This window comes from Pholcus phalangioides, unplaced genomic scaffold (assembly GCF_987345545.1).
Source record: "Pholcus phalangioides strain wild (caught in Gottingen) unplaced genomic scaffold, Ppha-v1.0 ptg000015l_1, whole genome shotgun sequence".
Classification (NCBI taxonomy): domain Eukaryota; kingdom Metazoa; phylum Arthropoda; class Arachnida; order Araneae; family Pholcidae; genus Pholcus; species Pholcus phalangioides.
The window spans coordinates 7,510,183-7,533,612 of NW_028301608.1; the positions used below are offsets into that span (position 1 = coordinate 7,510,183).

The 23,430-nt window shown below is 32.9% G+C and overlaps 1 protein-coding gene across 2 annotated transcripts; it reads right to left on the reverse strand.

Moving 5' to 3' along the window:
- Positions 1-23,250, reverse strand: LOC149075425 (F-box only protein 3-like). Of its 2 annotated transcripts, XM_089242751.1 has the most exons (11): positions 22,967-23,250; positions 17,304-17,393; positions 16,467-16,621; positions 15,706-15,820; positions 10,428-10,509; positions 5,875-6,076; positions 5,648-5,732; positions 4,300-4,422; positions 3,085-3,200; positions 1,524-1,637; positions 1-294 (listed from the first exon to the last, which is right to left on the reverse strand). In XM_089242751.1, exons 1-11 carry the CDS (start codon positions 23,047-23,049, stop codon positions 128-130), a joined length of 1,332 nt encoding a protein of 443 aa, XP_089098877.1. In that variant the 5' UTR covers positions 23,050-23,250; the 3' UTR covers positions 1-127. The 2 variants fall into 2 exon arrangements, with proteins under 2 accessions (XP_089098877.1, XP_089098878.1); XM_089242752.1 differs by lacking the exon at positions 22,967-23,250 and having other exon boundaries at positions 17,300-17,388.
- Between the last annotated feature and the right edge of the window lie 180 nt (positions 23,251-23,430).

The window sequence follows — 23,430 nt, forward strand, 5'->3', positions numbered from 1 at the left end:
TTTGATGAATGTGTAATGATTTATTCTAAGTACACTGTAGTGGATATTTTTGAAGATGATGAAAATATATATCATAAAAATGTATTTTACAAATAGACATTTAAGTTTATCACATTGTCAGCTGATTTCATTTGGCACAAGCATCTGGTAACTGTTCAGAAACTAGTTCCATCATGGTTGGCGAATCACTTCTTTTCTGCTTCTTTGCTTCTCTATTAGAAGCCCTTGACTCAGCAGTTATGTAAGGCAAGCTCTTCACATGAAATGTAGGACACACCACTTTGAGTCGATCTCCTGAAAATAAAAGTTGTTTTTGACGAGATGACAACCTAATTCAATCAAAAATCTAGGATGAAATTCAAAAATTATTTTGCTATAGCACTGTTATATCATATTAGACACGCTCTTTATAGCAGTTGACAACAAACAATCTAAACAAATGATTTATAACTCTCTCTCCACTCGACTGTCAGGCGGCAGTCAAGTAGTTAGAGAGCTAGCTTCTGACTGTGCAGGTCTGGGTTCAAATCCCGGTTCGGGCATGGATGTCTACTGATGCTAATAAATTCTCTGGACAGATGATCATAAAAATCTCTTAGGAATATGTGATGATCACGTTATTTAAAAAAAAGAAAATGATTGAAAAACAGTACAGAACATCTTCTCAACAGCAGGAACCATATGAAAGTGGATGTGTTTTCAATATTTTTTCCGGTGTGGTGTTCTTTCTGCCCCCTCAAATAGAGAGAAAACATAACACTAACTAATAAAAAATCTGATCACCCACAATTATTTCGAATTAGGGGAATCATTATCTCAGTGGTCTGAATTTTGAGGCCATAATGCTATTAAAATCAGCAGTTATAAGCACGGTAACTATGAAGCTTTGTGCATTTAACACTTTCTCAGGCATTGCCAAGTATTTTCATATGTGAATTTATTAGACAAAATATAAAAATACAAATCATACACAGAAAAAGAGTTGTCAAAATTGAAATTCATATAAGTGATCACTACACATTGATAATGTGTGAGTGATCATGATATTAGAGTAAATTGATATTTAAATGTAAAAAACTGAACATGAAAAGGCTTATGACTATTGGTAGTACATCTAAAAAATGAGAATATGCAGATAACTCCAGCTTAATTTCATAAATTTCTTTCTAATATAATCAATGCAAAAGAACTTATGAATAACTTGTTCATTAGATGTATAACTTGCAAAGAAATGAATAACAATATATGGAGCATTTTACATTAAAGGAAAATAATTTTTAATGTAAATTAACACAGAAATGCAAACATTATGGTATAATATAGTGGAAATACCTTTTGAGCACAGTGTAGAAAGTCCAACATACAACCCACTTATTTTGAGTGAATATTGTTGGACTTCATCTTTCTACTTTATGTGGCAAAACTTTCATTAAAGGAAAATCTGCTAAATTGAAGTTTATTATAAGCTGAGTTTTTTCACTTTGTAATAGGGTCTGATATGATCAACATTAAATATACTACACCTGTAGCTATATTACGAAGCATAAAATATCCTTTCATGCTCCCATATGTTGTATTGAATGTTGTGCAGCTGATCCAGGTATAATCAGCTCCTGGCACCAGCACAGGATATTGCCCTGAATTGAAAGAATAAACTATATTTATCCATTCAAAAGTGCACACATCTAACATTTTTAACACATACTATACTAAACATTACAACTTTCTCCTTCATAGCCTTTGACAGCATCTTTTTGATTATGATAGGGTCTAGTTGATCTGGAACCATGGAGAAATCTCTCACTTAAGTTTGATAAAGAATTTTATTGGGTTCAAACTGTAAAACAACATAAAACTTACTTCAAAACCGGAGAAAAGTTGATAATCACAAATCCTGAAATGCACAATGTTGGGGCCGTAATTTTGGGGACAAAAAAAGAATAAAACTATTAAATACATAATTCGAGAATCATGCATAAAATAATTTGCTAACTGAAATGGCTATATTATTTACTGATTGTTCATAAACATTTTGAATCTAGGTTTTGTTATGACTTAAACTGAAATTTATCTAACCCAGACACATTAATTTTGTATTAGAATGTAAAATATATATTCATTTATATAACTATCTTTTTTCAACCTAAAACCTCATAAGCTTACTGCTTATGAGTACTTTTTTATATCATCATCCACTTCCAAGTAGGTCAACGGCTTCAAACAGAGCTACTTCCACCTCCATGGGATGTCTAGAAATACATTATTACATGAGTTCTCACACAGTGTGCCGCAAACCTTTGTCAGGGGCACAGTAGAGTGGTGGTCTGACAAAGGTTTTTCAAAGAGATTCTTTGTTAAACTTCTCTGGAGAGCCATGGATAAGAATTAATTAGGGTAAGGAGCACTGGGGTGGAAAAAGTTTGAGAACCCCTGACTTATTGATTGGTGTTTTTATTTCTTCTATCATCTTTAACTTTTGTCACAGTTCTAAGAATAGAACTATCCTGATTCTCATACCCATAATTTTTTCAAAAGGTGGGTTTCATCTTAAAACTTCTCAGGATCCTAGTTAAGTTCTACTTCCTTTTATTCCCCCCCCCCCCCCCCCCTGTAATACAATAGTTATTCTCCCAATCGTCTGGAGTGATTTGTTTGATTTTGAATAAATTTAAACCTTGAAATAAAAGATTGAGGTATCATGACATCAACTGTTTATTATGTCAATGCTTTCTGCGAAATGAACCGAATGTACAACACAAACAATATCGGAGAGAGACAATTACACTGTAGTAATACAGTTTCAGTTACAGTTATTGAAATATCTACAACTTCCTATTACCAAGTAAATCCTTTTTTTTAAATAAATTTGTCATGGTCATCAAAAACCAGAAGCACCTGTCTATAGACTTCTACTCAGATGCATAAATATTGGATAGCAAAATTTTGATTCTCATTGATTAGAAAAATGACAGTATGAGTTGAGTGGAATTCATAAATGTGTACTGAATAGGTTTTAAATCATATATTAATAAAAAAAATTATGTGGTAGATAAGGAAATACAGCTTTGCCAATAACAAACTTACCAACTACCCCATTACCAGAAACTGTCCTTTCTCTACCATATTCATCTGTAATAGTCCAATGACGTGTTTCTAATTGATATGCATCAAGTGCTGGAGCGTCTGTTGACATGCTCATACTGGGGGGGAAAATCATGATTTAAAATATGTATAAACAGTCGAGCTCACTTATAACAAACAGGAATATAAACGTTTTCCACATATAACGAAGTTTTTCCATGTCCCGTGAATTTTGTATTGCTTATCTGTGTTATTTTGATTGATAATAACAAACACCTATTTCAGCAAAGTACGCTTATAATGAATTTTCAACCGGTTTTCAAACAGGAATTGCCAAGAAATTCCTGTTTAATTTTATCTAAATCTTCTTCTATGAAATTTACATTTCAACAATCCTTAGCTACAGCTGATGATCTCCCTCTTTTTTTCTTCTGGAAGACATTCGATTAGAACATTTTTAGGAATTTACTGTAAAGTCCTCTTTGCTTAATTGTTTTATTGTTCTTGACTGAGTCTTATTTTACTCGAAGAAAGTCTTAGAAAAAAGAAAAGTTATTTATTCCCAAGACCTCAACCTCTAAACACCTTTTGACCTAAACACCTTTGTTAAATTTACCACCTTTTGTTTGCCTAGATTCAAAAATTGGCTGTGGTGGTGTAATCAAGTGTGAGTAAAGTTTGAGAATGTCAAGCACAAAACGCTTTCCATTGCTTTCAAAATTGAAGTTATACAGTTGGTTTAAAGCCAAAAAAGGAAAAGAAGCGAGGTGTCAAAGGGATTTGGAATTATTCCAATTCTTGGTTTTGAAGGGATAATATGATTTCAGTCCAATTTCAGTATCTTTTTAAATAGACAGTCATAATTTAACATAAAAATCTAATTATTTTTAAAGTGCTTATACAGTATTGAAGAATGCATATATGCTTGTAAATTACGTTTAATTTTGCTTAAATGTACAATTTTCTAAATCTGTATACAACGAAGTTCGCGTATAACGAACAAATTCACAGTTTTTTCCGACTTTGTTATAAGCGGGTCCGACTGTATCTATATAACATTGAAATGAAAGGGACAGTAACTATGTAGAACAAAAAAAAAAGACCGTAAGACACATAAGACATTTCGAACTACCTAGAAAGTTGTGATTCGCTAGACAGGTTTATATAAAGTTTACATCCACATTATTATATTGATTTACGGAGAAATAAATTACTTACGTGATGCGGTAAGTGTGAAAAAATTCTGGAGGAGTAACTTTGCTAAGCTCTGGCATGAAAAATGTTGCAACAGAAACACTTACAAATCCTGTAGTAGCAATACATACAGGATCGTGATGAAATCTGTTGAAGAATCAAAAAATGTAATATTTTTTAGCCTTTTAAAAATTTTGACACTCGATACTATGATATACAAATTTCTGAATTTAAAAATAATATTTGGCTATTAGTAATGCATTTAACAGTAAACTATATGCAGTTGGAAGTTTATAGTCATGCAGGTAGGTATATTTTAATAAGAACTTTGAATTAAAAAAACCAGATAAATTTTTTTATGGCAAAGTTGAAGAAAGCTTAGAAAATATTCGATTTACACAAGTGCTTTCATACATATAACAAGTAGAAAAAAAATTGTACTTGAGTGACTGTTTAAAAGTACACGTGTATGATAGATGAAAAATATAAGGATGAAGGAATGAAATACAAATCAAGATTCAGCATTCTGGCTTATCCCATAAGTCAGCTGTGGTCTGACTTGCACATTGTCGCATCAAGTCAAATGGGATGTTCTCTAATGTTATAATTTTTTACACGAACAAAACTATGTGAGATTTTTAACAAACCATTAATACACTTAGAGAGATATAGATGGCTTCTTTCTCAGCCAAAGATATCAAGGAAACAATTATTTTCTGGATATTATGCTGAGGTGAGCTCGGAAAGAAAAGTCATCACGTCTCCGCCGGGACTCGAACCCAGGCCCTCTTGCATACCTCTAGCATGCTTGCCCGGTATGCAAGAGGGCCTGGGTTCGAGTCCCGGCGGAGACGTGATGACTTTCTTTCCGAGCTCACCTCAGCATAATATCCGGAAAATAATTGTTTCATTAATACACTGCTCAAAAAAATTAAGGGGAAATGTAATTTCTATTTAATTGTGATTTTTAAACATTTTAAATGATAAATTATTGACAACAAACATTATTAGGTATTCAGAAAGAGTTTTATTGCAAGAGTTAATCATCAACTCTAAATTTTAATAAATGTAAATGAATAATGAATATACCTTAATTATTTTGAGCAGTGTTAATCTGATACTGTAAAGAAATTATAAAAAAATATTTTAAATGAGTCATCTGAACTGATCTTGTAATATACTTGCATAAAAAAGCTGAGTCATTAGGAGTCATTACCACTTTCAATAAAATTTTGTCTCTAAAATATCTTTCTGTAACCCTGATAGACGTCATAGCACTTTAGGGTGCAGTAGAACACAATTCGGGAATCATTTTTTGATACTGAAAACTTGTCTATTGGTATATACTCAATGAAATATTTTATGAACTTACAAATAAAGCTGATGATCTCCAACATCAGGATTTTCATCAACTAGAAATGTGGCATAATTTGATAGCCATTCTTGAAATGACCTCGCTATGGGAGTTAGAAACACATGAAAAAAATTACTTCTTTCAAACAAATTTGAACTTTCAGGCTTGTCTAAATTAAGAATGGAAAAAATAGAATAGCAGCCTAGAAACTTTAAATGTTTCAAGAAAGTTTCATGGATTATTACCAGTTATAAAAGCATCTCGGTTGGTATTGTAAGTCTGAAATGGATACATGAAGAACGATGAGCCTGAATTCATTTCGTTTCCAGCTAGGTAAAAAACAGTATTGATATCATAACCTTCCTCATCTGTGATGGCTAGATACTGAGAGGTTCCAGTGCGAATGCAAAAAGTTACCGGTATACAACCACGTAGACCTTCACGATCCTAGTGTGAATAAAACAAATAAAAAACTTGCAAATGGAGTTCTAACGGAAATGAATTAATGTTTGTCTACCTAAAACACCAGGACACCACGGAAAAAAATTGATTAAAGACTATTTTTTAAATATAGTCACATCACTATTTATTTAAGTCACTATTGTTCAATAAAAAACTTGTTATATAAAGAAATTCAATATCAATCAAAGCAAATGTGAGTGTTTCAGGGAAAATTTAGTTTTTTATACAGGGTACACAGATTTAAATCAGCTTGGTTAAAAAAATCACTGAGAAAGATATTCAAATAATAAAATTTAAATTAAATCAATGACCTTTCATGTTACATAAACACAGATTTTTGGTGTTCATATTTCTTGCTTGTAGTTTGCTTGTTTATGTTGTATTAGTTTGTTTCTTATTGTTTATTAGTTTATTCATTAATGCTGAATTAAATTTGAGAGTGTCAGTGAAAAATATGAATTCTTAATGATTAATTAGATTTGTTTTAATTAATATAAGCAGTCAGTTAATTTAAATGAAGAAATCAGGTTTTTCATACTCTGGTTTTATAGAGGTTTGTTATATAAAGGCAGGCAAGTCGATGCATTGAAAAAAATTGTGGGAAAAGGGGGAACGAAACACAAATGAGAAATTTTATTTCGTACATTTTCAAACAAATAACAAAAGTAAACAATTTAAAAGTAGATTTCATGGTAATAAGAATACGAAAATATAAGGAAATGAAAAATCTTAAATCAAAATATAATTTCCTAAAAATGCATTTTAGTTTTTGCCATACATCACAGAAATGGCCAAACTTTCAATGAAATCTGATGATGACTTAGCTCATCATGATATAGTAAAAAGCCTTCTATTTTGGCTAGCAACATAAGATAAATTAATATCACAGTAAAGATATAAAATTTAGTTGGAATTCGCTTTCCTTTCCCTTAATAAAACCATTTATAATAATTAAAGAAACAACTTATAATGAAATAGAAGCCACTAAAATATTTGAAATAGACTGCATGAAATGTATTATATGAATATCTGCATACAAAAAAGAAAGATGTACTTTGCCAAACTTGAACATGAATGCATTCAAGATACACAATTTTAAGTGTCTTGAGTATTCTTCAAATAAATCTGAATTAAAACTAATAGAAAAATATTGAATGAAAAAAAAATGTACACCAGTCTTTGTGTACATACTTATAGACACCATTAAAAATATTTTTTTGTTTGCATTATTGGTTACATAATGTCCTGCAATGCTCTGCTTCTTGTGGTGGCATAGCTCAGAAAAAGTGTGTGAGGTTTTCCTAACTCTGAATGGCTATGCAGTTTATTATATTTTTTATTTACTTTTTGATGCCTTCATCATTCAAAATCACCTGAATTTTGGTTTGGATTTTAACTGAATATTTGCATCTGGCATCTTCTGTTCCAGAAGAGTATTACCTCATTATTATAAAAACACCCTTGGAGAGAAACTCCATGAAAAATAATGACTTCTTTGATGCAAGATTTATAGTTTTATCATCTTTTAAGGTTAACCCATACCTAATTACAGTAGTCTAATGAATATGTGAGTATGTATTCAAGTTATTTTAATACATATTAATTAATACATAATACTCAATGAAAGAAAAAAACTTTCATATCTTCTCAACAGTGAGGTTACAACCAGTCATTTTTGAAAAAAACAAAAATTGGAGGAAATAAAAGAAAAACATGAAACAAAGAATGTACTAAGAACCTGAAAACTCACAAGATGAGCATTTTATCAATACCTGAATTCATATTTTCAGAGGGATAAGAACTTTTAGTTGTTAGCTGTAACTAATCTGCACAGCTTTAATGCATTTTAGACACACACAGGAGAACATGTTTCTATAATTAAGGAAAGTGGTTAAAATTTTTGTAAAATGCAACCTTCACATAAATCATCATTCAAAGTAAACAGTCAAACTAAGATTTGCATTACAATCTGTCAATGTTGACTTTTCAACAGGAGTATATTCTAAGATATAGCTTACAAATATTTATTCTATTTATCAGAACATTTAATTTACCAGTATAATAGTGTTAAATTTGCAGAGTTAAGACTATTAGTAAAAACTAACAACTGCCACAAATACTGAAAAAATCTTTATTCAGTGTTGTGTGTAATTTTTGGAGTTGCATGTTGAGTGTCGTTTATGTTACGAAAAAAACATGTTTTTCTACCTTCTGATGTAGGGAATTTATCCATATTTACTTTGATGACATCCAATTATCATTACATACTTTTGAAATGAGCAAAGTTTTAATAGGTCAGTCTGCTTTTACTTATGGTGGTCAACTATAAGCAAGTGCAAGCTATTGGAAAAAGATCTATGATGTATTTAAACACCTTTTACCAACTTAATCAGCACTTTAAGAATGTGAATGCTTGTTTTGTTGGAATTAATATAACATAAGAGGATTGATCTTTTTTTAAAAACAAAAAAACAATAAAAAAAAAAAAGGTCATTAGTAATGGAATTACATATAGGTCAGCACCAACAGATAAATATTTGTACGTTAATTATAATTCTTAGCTGCTAAGTACTGGCATGTGAAAAAAAATTTTTTGTTGAAAATTTTTATATTTTTTAAGTTTGGCGAGAAGCCATCTAAATAAATAGAATCAATTCATTCAATTCCTGTAGGAGGTATTTGAATTTCTGAACTTTTAAAAACTAATCAGGGATAAGTAAAAAATGATATATATATATATATATATATACACACTATCCACCAATAAGTATTTGGACACCTGTGATAGAAAAGAAAAACTAACTTTATTCAAAATCAATAGTTGGTAGAGCCTCCACAAGAGGCAATTACAGCGTGAACCCTCCGGGGCATACTTTCCAGAAGTCCTTGTGTGACGGCTAGTGGTATTTTCTTCCACTCGGCTTGGAGAAGACATGTCAGTTCCTTCACCGATTTTGGACGGGTAGGGCACCCCTTAATTCGGCGATCCAACTCGTCCCAGAGGTTCTCGATAGGGTTCAGGTCTGGGCTCTGGGCAGGCCAATCCATTCGATGAACCCCATTGGCACCATACCAAGCCTTGGTTAACCTCGCAGTATGACAGCTGGCATTGTCATCCTGGAAGTAACAGGGGTCCACCCCGTAAAACTGCCACAACGTAGGAAGCACATTGTCATCCAAAATAGTGCAGTAGGCATCGGCGTTGAGCTTACCATGAATGGGGACCAAGGGTCCCACTCCATACCAGGAGAAACACCCCCAGACCATAATTCCACCTCCGCCGAACTTGACTGTTGGCACAATGCATTCTGGCAGGAGACGTTCTCCAGGCAGACGCCAGACCCAGACCCTGCCATCCGAACGGTAGAGGGTGAACCTTGATTCGTCGCTCCAAAGAACCCGTTTCCACTGATCTACGGTCCAATTTCGATGTGCTTTGCACCACATTAACCGAGCAATGCGGTTGGACTTTGTGATCAAAGGCTTATGAGCAGCAGCACGACCATGAAAACCAATCAGATGTGCTTCCTTACGGATGGTATTCATTGAAACAATACTCCCGGATGCCTGTTGAAACTCCTCGCGGATGAGGGCCATCGGTTGGGTGCAGTTCTTCCGAATTTCTCTGGACAGCACCCGTCGGTCTCTATCTCCCAGTTTCGTTGGTCTGCCGACTCGGGGCAAATTCCGACAATCACAGCTCACCTTCCACTTCTTAATCACATAGGCCACTGTCAATTTTGGGTACTTCAGCTCGCTAAATTGTCCCTTAAGGATCGGTCATTTTTGTGATACCCGATAATTATACCTTTCTCGAAATCAGAGAGCTCCGAACTGCGCAGCATCTTGCATGCGACTAATGCCGATGTTGTTTCCTACACGATATATACCGGCAGAGGGCGTGACGTATCTCAGGACCGCAGATATCGTCATTTGCATAGGTGTCCAAATACTTATTGGTAGATAGTGTATATATATAATATTTTGCTTATGATAAATATTGAATTTTTTTTTCAGACACTAACTTGAAACTACAGAATATGAGGCAACAGATTTTTGACACTCAGAAGGACCAAAGAGACAAAGAGTTTGAAAAATTTTGCACTAGATGGTAGACTGAACCATTACTAACCAATAATTGGTGCCTTATTAATAGTTTAAATTCTTGCTCCTCAAAATTGAAAAAAAATCATTTTTTTCTTTAAAAATATTAATAACTAAAATTTATCACAAAGTTTGTAAATATTATATAAATATTATAAGATTATGTACAACAAGATAACCGATATATAAACTTGATTTACAATTACAGAACCAGAAAGAATACTGAACCTACTGGGTCACAAGCTATTATAGCATCCATGTCTAATAAACTCTCGGATCTGTGATGAGTATGGATATTCATACTTCCCATTAACCTACAAGAGATACAATATGATTCCACTGAGCTTAAGTTTCCAAAATGGAAAGAAGAAAAAAGAATTAAGATTTAATAACTGAAAAAGGATGTACCTGACCAAATATTAAACAAAAATAATAAAAAGACTCAAAAAAAAGGAGAAAAAAGAGGAAGACGCAAAGCACAACTTCACTTTTTTCTTTCAACCTTTTCTCTCTTGTAAAGAAACACTATACCTAAAGTTTAGGCCTATTTTTAACCATGCTGTCTTTAAAGACCACATTACTAATTTATATCCTTTGATTACTTTGCACAAAAATAATTAGACTGATAACTAAGAATTATAGTACTCCCTCACTTGAACTTTTCCATTCTCTAAATATTTTACCCCTTTGACATCTCTATTTCTTTGAATCAATAGTTATTTTATTTAAAAAGCAACATTCTTTACCTTTGAACACCTTTTGTTCTTCTGCTAGAATCAACTCCATCTATTTACTCCCTAGAATCTATAAAACGATTGATAAGAAACACTTTTCATATGTTCTCCCGAAATTCTATAACTCTTTACCTAATCAACTCCTTAACAACAACACTTCACATTACTAGCTATAAAAAAGAAACTTAAATGCTGTTTTCAATAAATGATATTGAAGAATTTTTTTGGGTTAAATTTCCCTCTCCTATAGCTTCCCCTTTCTCTCATTAACATAATACTCAAAATGAAAATTTTTCACATTTTTTCTACTATCAGTATATCATCACTACATGCCTGTGGCCACCACAACTTATTAATTCATACTGTGTTTAGTTTTTTTTTCTGCATACCACATGTTGTATTAATTAATTTTTGTTTTTATGTTTACTTGCTCATATAATTCATACCAAACTGTAATTTGTGATTGCCAGTAAGGACCATTTGGCTTCTTGGTAATTTTTCCACTTTCTCTGTATTCAATATTTCTCACTAATAAAGTATTGTTATTGTTGTTAAAGATGTGGTGCGTGTGTGAGAATTTTACACATACAAGATAGGTCTTACCCAAAATAACTACTTCAAATAAGAGTAGAATTAAGTAATAGAAGCTTTGAAATTATGATAAAATCAACGGAACCTTAGTTTTAAAGTCTGTCATTTTAAGTTCTAGTCAAATTTTTCAGTACTTGCAGGATATTTTTAGCTGCTATGCAGTTGTGTGGGCATCATGCTGGACTCTCATCATGAGAATCCTGGTTCGAACCTCGTTGACTGCGCAGTGGTGGTAGGCTGAAGTTTTGGTTTTCGACAGTTTTCCAACTTTAAGGGGTGGAGACAATTCCAGTCCCCTGTTTAAAAAAGTCTCTCTGCAGACAGCAGGCAGACCTACAATACGATACTCACATAACATAAAAATTCAACCATTTACCATCTTTACTTCCAAATATAGGAGACAGGACAGTGCCAGATGAACATGAAACAAGCACAATTCTGACAACATAAATACATTAGGGTCACACATACACTCAGAACATACATTCCGGAATGTACCAATTCATTAGAAATTCTGCAAAGAAATGTTACCTAACATTCCATTAAATAGTAGTACTTATAGGATCCCCAATGTCAAATTTTTCATTTTGTAATTATTATGTTGCTCTCTGTGGAGAGACTTTTTTTTTAAATGGAAGATTGGGTCACATTTGCACCTTAAAGTTGGAAAACCAAATTTTCAGTGATTAGTTGAATGGATCTAAACTCCAGCAAAAAAATTATTCTCATTTGCAAACATTTTTCTCATTTGCAAACATTTTTCTCTGAAAATATGGGAAGATGATGGAACAAGAAATGCAATGACAATTTTCCAGAATCTCATTTGACTTCATTTCAGATATTATTTCACTGAAATATTGAAATTCGTTTTTATGCCATTTAAATTAATAGGAGATTTAACTGTGGTATTTGATGATATTTTATGGTAGAGATATTTTGAGCACCAATAACTCAGAATCAGAGTTTTCAACCGATTGAATTTTCTTAAAATATAGGCTATTTGTAATTTTAAAACTAAACTTTTAGTCATTCAAATGTAATTTAGATGTAAGTCATAATTCAGGGTTGTTTGGTTTAAACCATGTTGGTTTTAACCAAATGGTTTTTTTTCAAAAAATCACATAAAAGTGACCTAAATATAATTTTTTCCCCTGAAAAATATTATATTGGTTCATTATTAGCCAAAATGTTTGATTTGATTTGCCACATTTCCTATTCTTGGGTACATTCTGATGGTATATCTTTAAATTGTGTAAGATGATATAAGTGTTTTTTTTCAAAACAATCTCGTAAAAGTGGCCTGAATATAAATTTTTTTTCATATTAAATATCTTAATTGCTGAAAATTATATATAGTATCAAACCATTTCTTACTGCATTTTCTAACTTTGCGCTACATTCTGATGCTCTATATCTTAAGCAAATTCATGAATGAGGATTGCATCACACATATGTGGTGGTGGTGGTGATGTATTATCTCACAGGCTTTTTTTTTTTTCTTCACAAAGAAGCAACAGCAGTAGTGACTTCACTGGCATGCTAAGGCAAGGTGGTCTTATTATCCAAAAAAGACCAGCTACTCTTTAAGGACAAAGACCAGTGTAGTTACATTACCTTCACAGACATTTTCATTTTCTATCCATGGGAAGCAGCACATCTCATACTGTATATCGCCACCAGGCTTAGTACTGAATTAGTTTTTCCATATTTTCAACATTACCAACAGTTAATCAAGGTTCTACTGTACAGTAATAAAAGCCCAAAATTGGCCAGTTCATGAAGTGGCCGGTGATCCCTCTCCAAATAATTTTCAGGTAGAAATTCCTTGGAATATGGACTGGGTCACCATTTGGTTAGGATGCACAGTAGTAAATGATTTATGAAAAATAATCAAAGATATACAGGGTGATAATAATTAAAGTTCTGATTCCAAAAACACGAATAAGAACTGCGGGTTAGAATGACTTGAAAATTTACATGGATCCATTGCATGAAGCAATGGAATTTTCTTTCACAAAAGAAAAAAAAAACTAAAATATACAAGCAGATAATGCTATACTTGGCCAGCGGTAATATTTTGCGCAACCATATCATTTCGGCATTTCAACAGCATCAGTGTGTGAATAGCAGGGCTGGACAAATCCCAGATGCCAGGGTGACAACATATTTAGCAGTTCTTGTGTAAGTTGTAGTTGTTTGTTTAATTGACTTTATTTTTGTGATGTTACCATGAATTACAGAATCATGCCCTGCTAATTGCATTATCATTTTGCCTTGACTGGCTATCATATCCATTCTGCGAGCAAATTTCCCATGTGTTGGATGAGTACAGCGTTATCCATTTTACATTTTTAAAAATTCCCCCCCCCTTTGCCATACAAAATTCCATTGCCTCAGGAACATTCACACAAATTTTCAAGTCATTCTGATCAGTGGTTTTTATTTTAGTGTTTTAAAATCAAAACTTAAGTTATAATCACCCATATATCGTACCAGGTGTACAAGTATGAAATGCGGATTTCAGACAACAGATAGCGCACCAATGCAGTTTGTGCTATAAAGATTTGACACTGCACCATTTTGTTGTGCACCATTTTGTTGTGTCAGACGCGCACGAGTGATAAATTGGAAAAGTGCGTGCATAGTGTTGTGTTGTTGTGTTCAATATGTCTAAATTTATACCGAACAAAGAGCATTCGTGGACAGCATTAACTTTTTGTTTTCATTTGAAGAAAACTGCAGAAAGATTCAGATGAGATGGGATGACATTCAGAGAGATGGGAAAAAACTTATTGACTAACGCCCAATTGCTCTGCAAGTTGTTTCTGTGTTTGCATATCATCTTCCTCCAACAATGCTTGCAATTCCACATCTTCGTATTTTTTTGGCGGTTTTCCATCTTCCTTGTCTGCAACATCGAAGTCACCACTTTTGAAAAGCAGAAACCATCGTTCACACGTATCTTGCGATGGAGCATGTTCTGATAAGATGGAGCATGTTCACCATAAGCTTCTCGAAGTAATCGGTATGATTCAGCAGCAGTTTTCTTCAAATGAAAACAAAAAGTTAATGCTGTCCACGAATGCTCTTTGTTCGGTATAAATTTTGACATATTGAACACAACAACACAAAACTATGCACACACTTTTCCAATTTATCACTCGTGCGCGTCTGACACTTGTTGATGACACAACAAAATTGTGCAGTGTCAAATCTTTACAGCACAAACTGCATTGGTGTGCTATCTGTTGTCTGAAATCTGCATTTCATACTTGTACACCTGGTAAATCATTGCTAATTAATCTGTATTAATTATGCTTCATTAAACACATTGTATTTGCCTAGTTTTTATCATAGTTTTTGCAAAATAAAGTCCAAATTAAGCATATCAAAAGTAACTATGAAAAACATCTTTATTATATGGTTAATAAGAATTCTCAAACAAAAAATAATTCCTTGAGTTAAGCTGTAAAATAATTAGTTTGCAAAAGTAAGTTTTTATTAAAATGAAAGAAATAGATTAATTAATATGGGCATTGTGTTAATTACATTAATAAACATCTTATTTTAATTAACTATTAGAAGTTTGAATGATTTTTCAGAAATGTCATTGTTTTTAATGTCAATGCTATTAAAACCAAAAAACTGGTTTAAACCAAAAACCCAAGTTTTTTGGTTTAACTCGTTATCAAAAAACCTTTTGATAACCGTTTTTTGGTTTTTAAAAAAAAAAAAGTTTTTTTACCAACCCTGAGTCACATTGCATCAACAAAAATCAAGATTGCTTTTATTAAAACCAATCTTGTTTATCCCACATTTAGCCATACACAAAAAAAAAAAAAAAAAAAAAAAACAGAAAATTTTATTTATTCAATAGATAAAATTTGCTTTACAACAATTTTCATGTTATTTTAGTCAGTGTTTAGAATAGAGATAAAGAACAACTCAAAAAAAAAAAAAAATGAAAGACATGTTACAAAGAGGGTTTTTTGTAAATCTCATGTTAACAGACAGAAAATTAGCACTTAAAACAAGAGCTATGAAACATGTAAATATCCCAACACCACATATATGAAGGTCAAATGAAAGGAAAGCCAAAAGAAAATTATCATATTGTCAAAAAATATATATATTTATGTATGCAAATACACAGTTGATGAAGGTCTATAATTTTTACAAGCTTACCCCAGAGAGGATAGTTTTTGGCCGTTATGAATTCTGTATGAACATCTCAGATCATTTGGTAGTTTCAACCTTAATAAATTTTCAACTAAATTAAGGTGCTCTTCTGAAATTCCATCTAAAAAATAAATCCATGAAATGAATTTCACACATGTATATGCAAATGTGATAAAAGATTTGATTACTAGAGAGAGAGAGAGAAATAACGTTTGCTGTATGTTGGGTGGCCAAATAAAATAACTAGAAAATTAGACTTCACCATTAAGAAATTTTTCATTGCATGTTTGTCATTTTATACACAAGAAAGATAAATAATTAGACTGGGCCAACTCATTGGTGTCTGAAATTTTTTATGTGCAATGGCTAAATTGGAGTCTGAAGAAAACGTAAAATTTTTAGAAGTTGTGTAACTGTTTTATTGCACTGTTTGTTTGGTTTTTGGGAAATTTGGCTGGGGCCTAATTTTTCTTTTATGATTTGTCAAGCCCTGGTATAGACCTACAATCATTTTGTGAGAAGTCGAATTCTGAAGTGAATACTTGTAATGTCTGTTTTCACTTGGTACTCAAACCTTCAATGTTAGAGAGCAATTAGATGAATTTGGTTCACAAGCCAAGACAAATAAATCAAAGTTTTTGTCTGCCACAGTTTTTTAATAAATTTTCTGTATTTGCTATTAATAATTTGAAAATCTGAATAAAAAGAAAAAACAATATTTTTTGGAATTTAAAAAAAAATGATAACGTTTCTCTCAAAATACTCACCATTCACAGTTTGCCATATTTTAGAGCAATTTAGATTCATGAAGTCCATAATTTTCAACCATGACGTTCGTATAGAGGCATAACAATTGATATATCTTCCCATATCTATGTAGAATGATATAAATTGCTCCTTCCAAGTCATATTATAGGGACATCTGATTAAAAAAAAAATGTTCTCATTAAACTTATTTTTTCTAATAAATACAAATAAAAAAAAGAGGGGGGGGGGAGGGAAAAGATATTTTTTGTGTTTTTTGTGATTATCATTTCCAATCATATGCTAGAAAATAATACAGCTGAATCCTGACAGAATGACTTCATCGACAAATTTTTTTATTACTATTAGAGCTTGTATTAACTAAACTCGATCATGAAAAGTAACAAATTTTGGCACCCCCTTGCAATGTTGAAGGAGAGGTTTGAGAATAAAATTTGAGCCCCCTCTGTTCCAGCACTTGGGGCATGAGACTGGCCTGCCCTCCCTAGTTGTGGCCCTGCAAATAAGTAATGTATTGTTCAGTTAAATACGAAGGATCCCAATTTATAACATTTTCAAAAAACAATCATGAAAACGTTAGAAGTGGAAATGTTGTAAGTAGGATCCACTGTATGTATAAAGTAACACATTCAGCAAAACATAAAACCTGATACAGTCTAATCCCATTATAACGAACTCCAAGAGACTGAAGAAATCACTCCGTTATAAAGGAACTCTAAATTTATGCATTGTTCCTATGTAAACTTATCTGGGAAATTAGAAAAGTGTTCGTTAAAATGAGATTTTTGCTATATTGGTATTCGTTAAAACGGGATTCGACTACATCAGTTTATACCTACTCTTGCACTAACCAATACTTCTGACATAGCGTTTTCCATCTTGCTGGATAAGCAGCCAGATCCCGAAATCTATGGTTCAAATAACTCACACTATAAAAAAAGACAAAAATATCATTCATGGATCAAACAAAAATGTTATAAGTATTAACCATACAGGCTTCCTCGAAGAACAAATGTCCATTGGAGCCAAGCCACATATATAATTTTTTGTGTGTATTTAATTAGTATCACCCATGTCTGTGTTTTACCCTTATTTGTTTGTGTATGCGTGTTTAGCATTTGGTGTAATCTAGGCTTAACTGTGGTTTTTGTGTTCCCTAATCCTATTCCCCACCATTACCTTGGATAAACAGGGTTCTACTGTAATATGATTTCATTAATAAAGTATGCTGTTTGATATATGATCCAATATATTGTTTTTCATGCTTGTATTACATTGAAATACATACCATGACCCTACATGAGGATGCCTCACTAGGATGAGTCTCATAGGATGATGTCTAAGAGTGCAAGATCAATATTACAGTGAAACCTCTAAATAATGGACGTGGGAATGAATTTTTTGTCTGCTAATGGGAAGTGTGCATTAATATATTATTTAAAGATATGAGGTAATAATATTCTCTCGGATCTAAAAATTGCAGAATAATCAAGAATATTAATTTTTCTTTTGAATAATTACATTTTTTTATTAATTATGTTTACATAAAATATAGTTCCATTTTCATTGCCACAAACATTTGAAACAAAACAATTTTTGTTATTATCAACTAATAATGACAACTTTCAGTTTGAGAATATTCTCAGAATTTCTCAATAAATAACATTTCTGAGAATATTATTTTCACATAAAGAATATTCTTTTTTTGCATAGTGAGCAGTTTCAAAATTTTTTGTTATTAAGATTTTGGTAAAGATTAAAAAATTTCTTTTTGGAATTAGATAAATTTCAAGGAATAAGTTCAAAACCAAAAAATTTTAGCTAAGGTTGATTGGAAAAGCCACCTGACAGTCCAGTGGTTAGCAAGCTAGCTTCTGAATCTGCAGGTCTGGGTTTGAATCCTGGCTTGGGCATGGATGTCTATTAACATTGACAAATTTCCTGGACAGATCATGCATCTCTTGAGAATATGTAAGGATCATGCTATTGTTATTAAAGGAAACTATTTTCTATTCTTATAATCACCTTCATTCTAAGAAGATACAGAACTGTTATTTTCTTCAGTATACAAAAATTTTAATTTTGTATTGCTCATATTTCTTTGTGCAATTCAGCTATGTTGGTTTAATTTTCTCGCTTTTAAAGTTTAATGTTGCGAGCTAGACACTTTAATTTTTCCCATCTTCTTAATGGGAAGAGAGAATATTCTCTAGAAAACTGGGGTTCTCAACCGGTGCTCTGCAGAGCCCCAAGGGCTCTATGTGCACCTCCCAGGGGCTCCACGACGACTCAAGGAAAATAATATAAATCAGTAAATTTGATAGATAAATAAAAGAGGTCTACAAGGTTCTGCCATGAAAATTATGTGCAAAAATGGGCTCTTTGAGTCAAACAGGGCTCCGCCATAGAAATTATATACTGTGTCTCCTACTGGATAGGGCTCCGCAAGTGAAAAAAGGTTGAGAACCGCTGCTCTAGAAGGACTACTATCATAAATTCATAAATTACTGGAAAGTATTCATATCAAAAATAATAAAAATTATCCCCAAGTTATTTATAATAATCCTTTCAGAGAATATTCTCGAATATATTCTTCTCGGTGAGAATATTTTCAAATCGTTTGCAAAGACTTTTTATTATAATATACATTATTATAAATATTCTTGAGAATATTTTCTGGAAGGACTATTATTATAAATAACCGGAGAATATTCTCATAAAAAATAATAAGAATATTCTCAAGTTATTTATAACAGTAGTCCTTTCAGAGAATATTCTCAAGAATTATTCTTGCTAGGCTCTCTCTCAGGCTTTATTCTCCTAAAGATTATTCTAGAGAATTTTACATCTCTAAATAACTACTACTACATTCAGAAAGTTCTGAGACTTATTTTATTACAAAAAAATAAGTACAGGTATATATTTGGTATTTCCTACAAAGTAACTGCCCTGTGCAATTATGCATTTTTGCCATTGTTTATATGAAGATGTAAATGCGGATTGCAATAGTTCTTTGTCACTTTATCCCCAGGGCCTTCATCGCTGCACTTCTTCAAAATCTGAGAATTATTGCCCTTTAAGAAAATTCTTTATTCAAGGAAAAAGTCACAAAAGGCAGGATTGTGGGGGAGGGGGGATAAGCTGGTTGTAGAAGTATTGAAATGCAGGTAATCTGACACCAGAAGGGACCTGTGACAAGGCACATTGTCATGATGGGAGATGTGATGATGACTTGGCCTTACAAAGATCTGGTTGGTTGCTTCTCACCAAATCATGCAGACAGTTAAGGACTCACAGGCCCCTCCTGGTGTCAGATTACCTGTGAAAACATAAAACTCAATTCTACAACCAGTTTATTCCTTCCGATCTTGCCTTATGTGACTTTTTCTTTTTTCCTTAGATAAAAAAATTTGCCCCTTAAGGATAAAGAATTTCCTTTTATACAGTTCCATCTGTATTCATTTTTTGCAATAAAATAAGTCTCAGAACTTTTTGAACGTATAGTAGTATAGCAAAATACATTAAGGCCCTGTTTCAGTCCTGAAAAGTGTATATTAACGAAAGGTGTCTGCTAACAAGAAATGCCAGTTGTAAAGGTTTCACTGTAGTTTTTTTTCCCCATCTATGAATAGTACAGAGCCTGTAAAAAAATGCTGGCCTCAAGCGCAACTGCTACATCTAGAAACCCTAATATACACGACCAAATCACAGCTGTTAGCAAGTGTTCAAGAGAAAGAATGGTGCATATTATTGCTATTCTGAAAGTTTCCTGATAACTTTCACAAATTTAAATTCTTGGATAGAATTATTGACTTAGTGCGCCTCTCATGATTACGAATTCAACCCACCCCTTCAAATACACCAATTATATGATATTTTTAACATATATCATAACTATAGGTGTAAAGTTAATGATAATATTTAGGCATGGACTCCAACTCAGTATTTCCATAGGCATTATGGAGACAGTGAAAAATATTGGGGGGATCAGTATTTCCATAGGCATTATGGAGACAGTGAAAAATATTGGGGGGATCAGTATTTCCATAGGCATTATGGAGACAGTGAAAAATATTGGGGGAATCGGACCTAATAAATTTCATGCCTATGACCACAACATACTTCCATAGGCAACTACTACTTAACCATACATGCACCTCGTACAAATTTCTCTAAAGAATTTTTAATGAATAAATTTCTACGGAATTTATAATGATGGGTAGGCCTACATGCAGGAATGTGCATAATATGAAGTTTGTTCCTGTTTAATGCTTGTTACGTGTGGTGCTGCAATCAGTCATCAATTTTTCTAACTATGAGTAAAGTACAATGCTTGAAACATTGTACCTTGCAGACCTGTTACTCTCTGTAGTAAGACTTTTTAATGGGAAGATCGGTTTGCATTTACTCCTCAAAGTTGGAGTCCATAAAAAAAACCAACTTCAGCCTACCACCAGTGTGGTGACAGTGGGGTTCAAACCTAGGTCCTAGCGATGTGAGTCTGTTACTATGACCGCTCGACTACCACAGCGGCACTTCCATAGACTGCAATGAAAAACCTACTTCTGGAGAACATATAATATTGATAAAAATCCATTTCCATGGCAAATTTTTTTTGGCCAGTTAATTACAGGGAAGGAAGCTGGAGTTTTTTCTCTGGTCCCCTATTTGGTGCTGGGTTGCCATTTCCTTTTTTTGCAGCACCATCTGTGATGCAGGTGGCGATAGTTTGAATACTTCATCCATAACTGCTGGATTTTCAAACAGGGTGTTCTTTGTCATCTAGCTCTGGTCAAACAGACCAGGGGCACTAAACTTGACCTTCCTTCTTTTTCATGGGTTATTTGGGTTTTCATTTCTTTGTTCCATTTTAATGTGAGGTGTACCATTCCCCATCATTGTCAGGTCAGGTTATACCATTCCTTTTCTGTTTTCTGTGTTCAGTGTAGTTACTCTTATAGCATATTAGCCATTAGAATAATCAAGCAATCGTGTTTTTATTGAACCCAGAGACTGTTTTTGACCAAACCGAGAGAACTTTTTTGCCCCAAGTTTTGTATTATTATTATTATCAAAAAAGTCCAGGTTTACAGTTATATTCCAGAGAATTATATATCGGGAGGGATGGTTGTATTGTTCAAAAAGCAAGCCCTTGTTTTTTTATTTTCAATCCTGTGTCTGGTCTTATATTTGTAATCTTGATCCACTATTTAATCAAGTGGTTCCCAACCTTTTTCAGGCCAGTCCCCCACAAAAGCATCTCTGAAACCCTGATGCCCTCCCCATATGGTTGTAGACAAGAGGTACACCCTTCCATGAGAAACTTCACATTTCCATAACGTTTTTTTTGTTACATACAAGCCATTCTTTAAATTTTTGCAACCCCGGGGGGGGGGGGGGGAGGGATACCACATTACTTGTAATTCTTGTTATTCACATTGAAGGAGCCAAAAAACCATTTGGGCATTTACTTAGTAGGTAGGGGCTCGGGGATCCATGATGTTCTTAAGTCAGCCACCTCGTTGGGCAGTTTGCCTGTTGTGGCGTTGTATTTGATATAAAGACATTTTGATTTGATACTTAGTTGCACAAGAAGTGGTTCTTAACCAGGGGTCCTTGAGGAGACTTCTGAGGGTCTGTGAACTTGGATGAAATAACAAACTCATTTTTTTTACATTGATGTATATAGAATACTATGTTGTAAAGGTATCCGTGGCTTTCATTTTATTAGTAGCAGGCATGGACTTTGGAACAAACAATTTGAGAACCCCTGGGCCAATTCCAAAGAAAACACAGAGAGTGAAAAATGAAAGAAAATTATCAAGAAATGGTATAAAAAGTAGGAATTTCAGCTGATATAGAAATGGTGAGTTTCAAGTTCCAACCTTAATAGAAAAACTCATTCCCAAATTGCTTCCCTTAAAAATCCAATTGTTCCCTTGTGGGGTATGGAGCCCCCCATTGGAAATCACCGATTTAGTCTGATAATGCTATTGTTTTTGTTGTTAATTTTTTTGCTTTAACAGCTATAGTGTTATGACTTTTTGACAATTTTTTCTTCAGCAAGAAAAATGTCTGAAAGCATGACTCTGTTTCACTCTTGGCAACTTCTCATCATGCTTTTGGATGTCTTTCTCGCCAACACATCATCAAAAGGGATTATACTATAGCTGTTCCCTATTTTTTAACCAAGAGCTTTTTTTTGTGCCCCTAACAGCTGCAATTGTTGGGCTGATTTCCATTAGTGTTTAGGAGGAAAAAAATCATTGAAAAATACAAAAATATTATTTACATTACAAAACAACGCATGATTTGGGGGGAAAAAAGAAATGACTTATTATTTTTTCATAAGCGTTAAAATATTTGTATAAATAAATAATGCTTCTGCTTCATCATGTCCCTTTAAATAACATTAAATATCGATTTCCTTAGTGTCGGTGATATTATTGCGCGATCGATGTTTTGAAACATATGTAAGCATGTAATTATTTATCATAATTACTTGACTAAGTCCGTATAATCCAAACTGGAAAATATTTGAAGAATAATCTCAGATGGTAAACCTTCGAGAGAAGGCTCACTCATTTTAATAATACGTTGAATACGGTATAAATACAAATTTGTATTTGTATTAACACCATTAACAGTATTTCCGGTAACTCAAGAACTCGATTGTTTTCTCTCTTAACCACCAATTCCTGTGTAATATGTTTTTCTACTAAGAAGTCTTGGCTAAATCCCAAAATGTTGTTATTGTTTTTTCTTTCAATTATCGACTTCTATGGACGGCCCTGACCATTGATTTCGAGAAATACTAGAAATAAATTTATAATAGTTTTAGTAATATGAAATTTATTTGTATATACGAATATTAGAATATTTATTGCAATATCATATTTATATTTTTGATTTTTTCTTCTTCTTTGATCGAAGTTCGAGTGCGAAGTTCAATTTATTGTTGCTGAA

What these genes read in the sequence shown, in the direction of transcription:
- LOC149075425 (XM_089242751.1), bottom strand. Translation starts at nt 23,049, where the DNA reads ATGAGTGAGCCTTCTCTCGAAGGTTTACCATCTGAGATTATTCTTCAA. An exon ending in AAGTATTGGTTAGTGCAAGA is followed by an intron (nt 16,622 to 17,303) that starts GTAGGTATAAAC and finishes TTTTTTAATCAG; the next exon opens with ATGTCCCTATAATATGACTT. An exon ending in CTATAATAGCTTGTGACCCA is followed by an intron (nt 6,077 to 10,427) that starts GTAGGTTCAGTA and finishes TATTCACACTAG; the next exon opens with GATCGTGAAGGTCTACGTGG.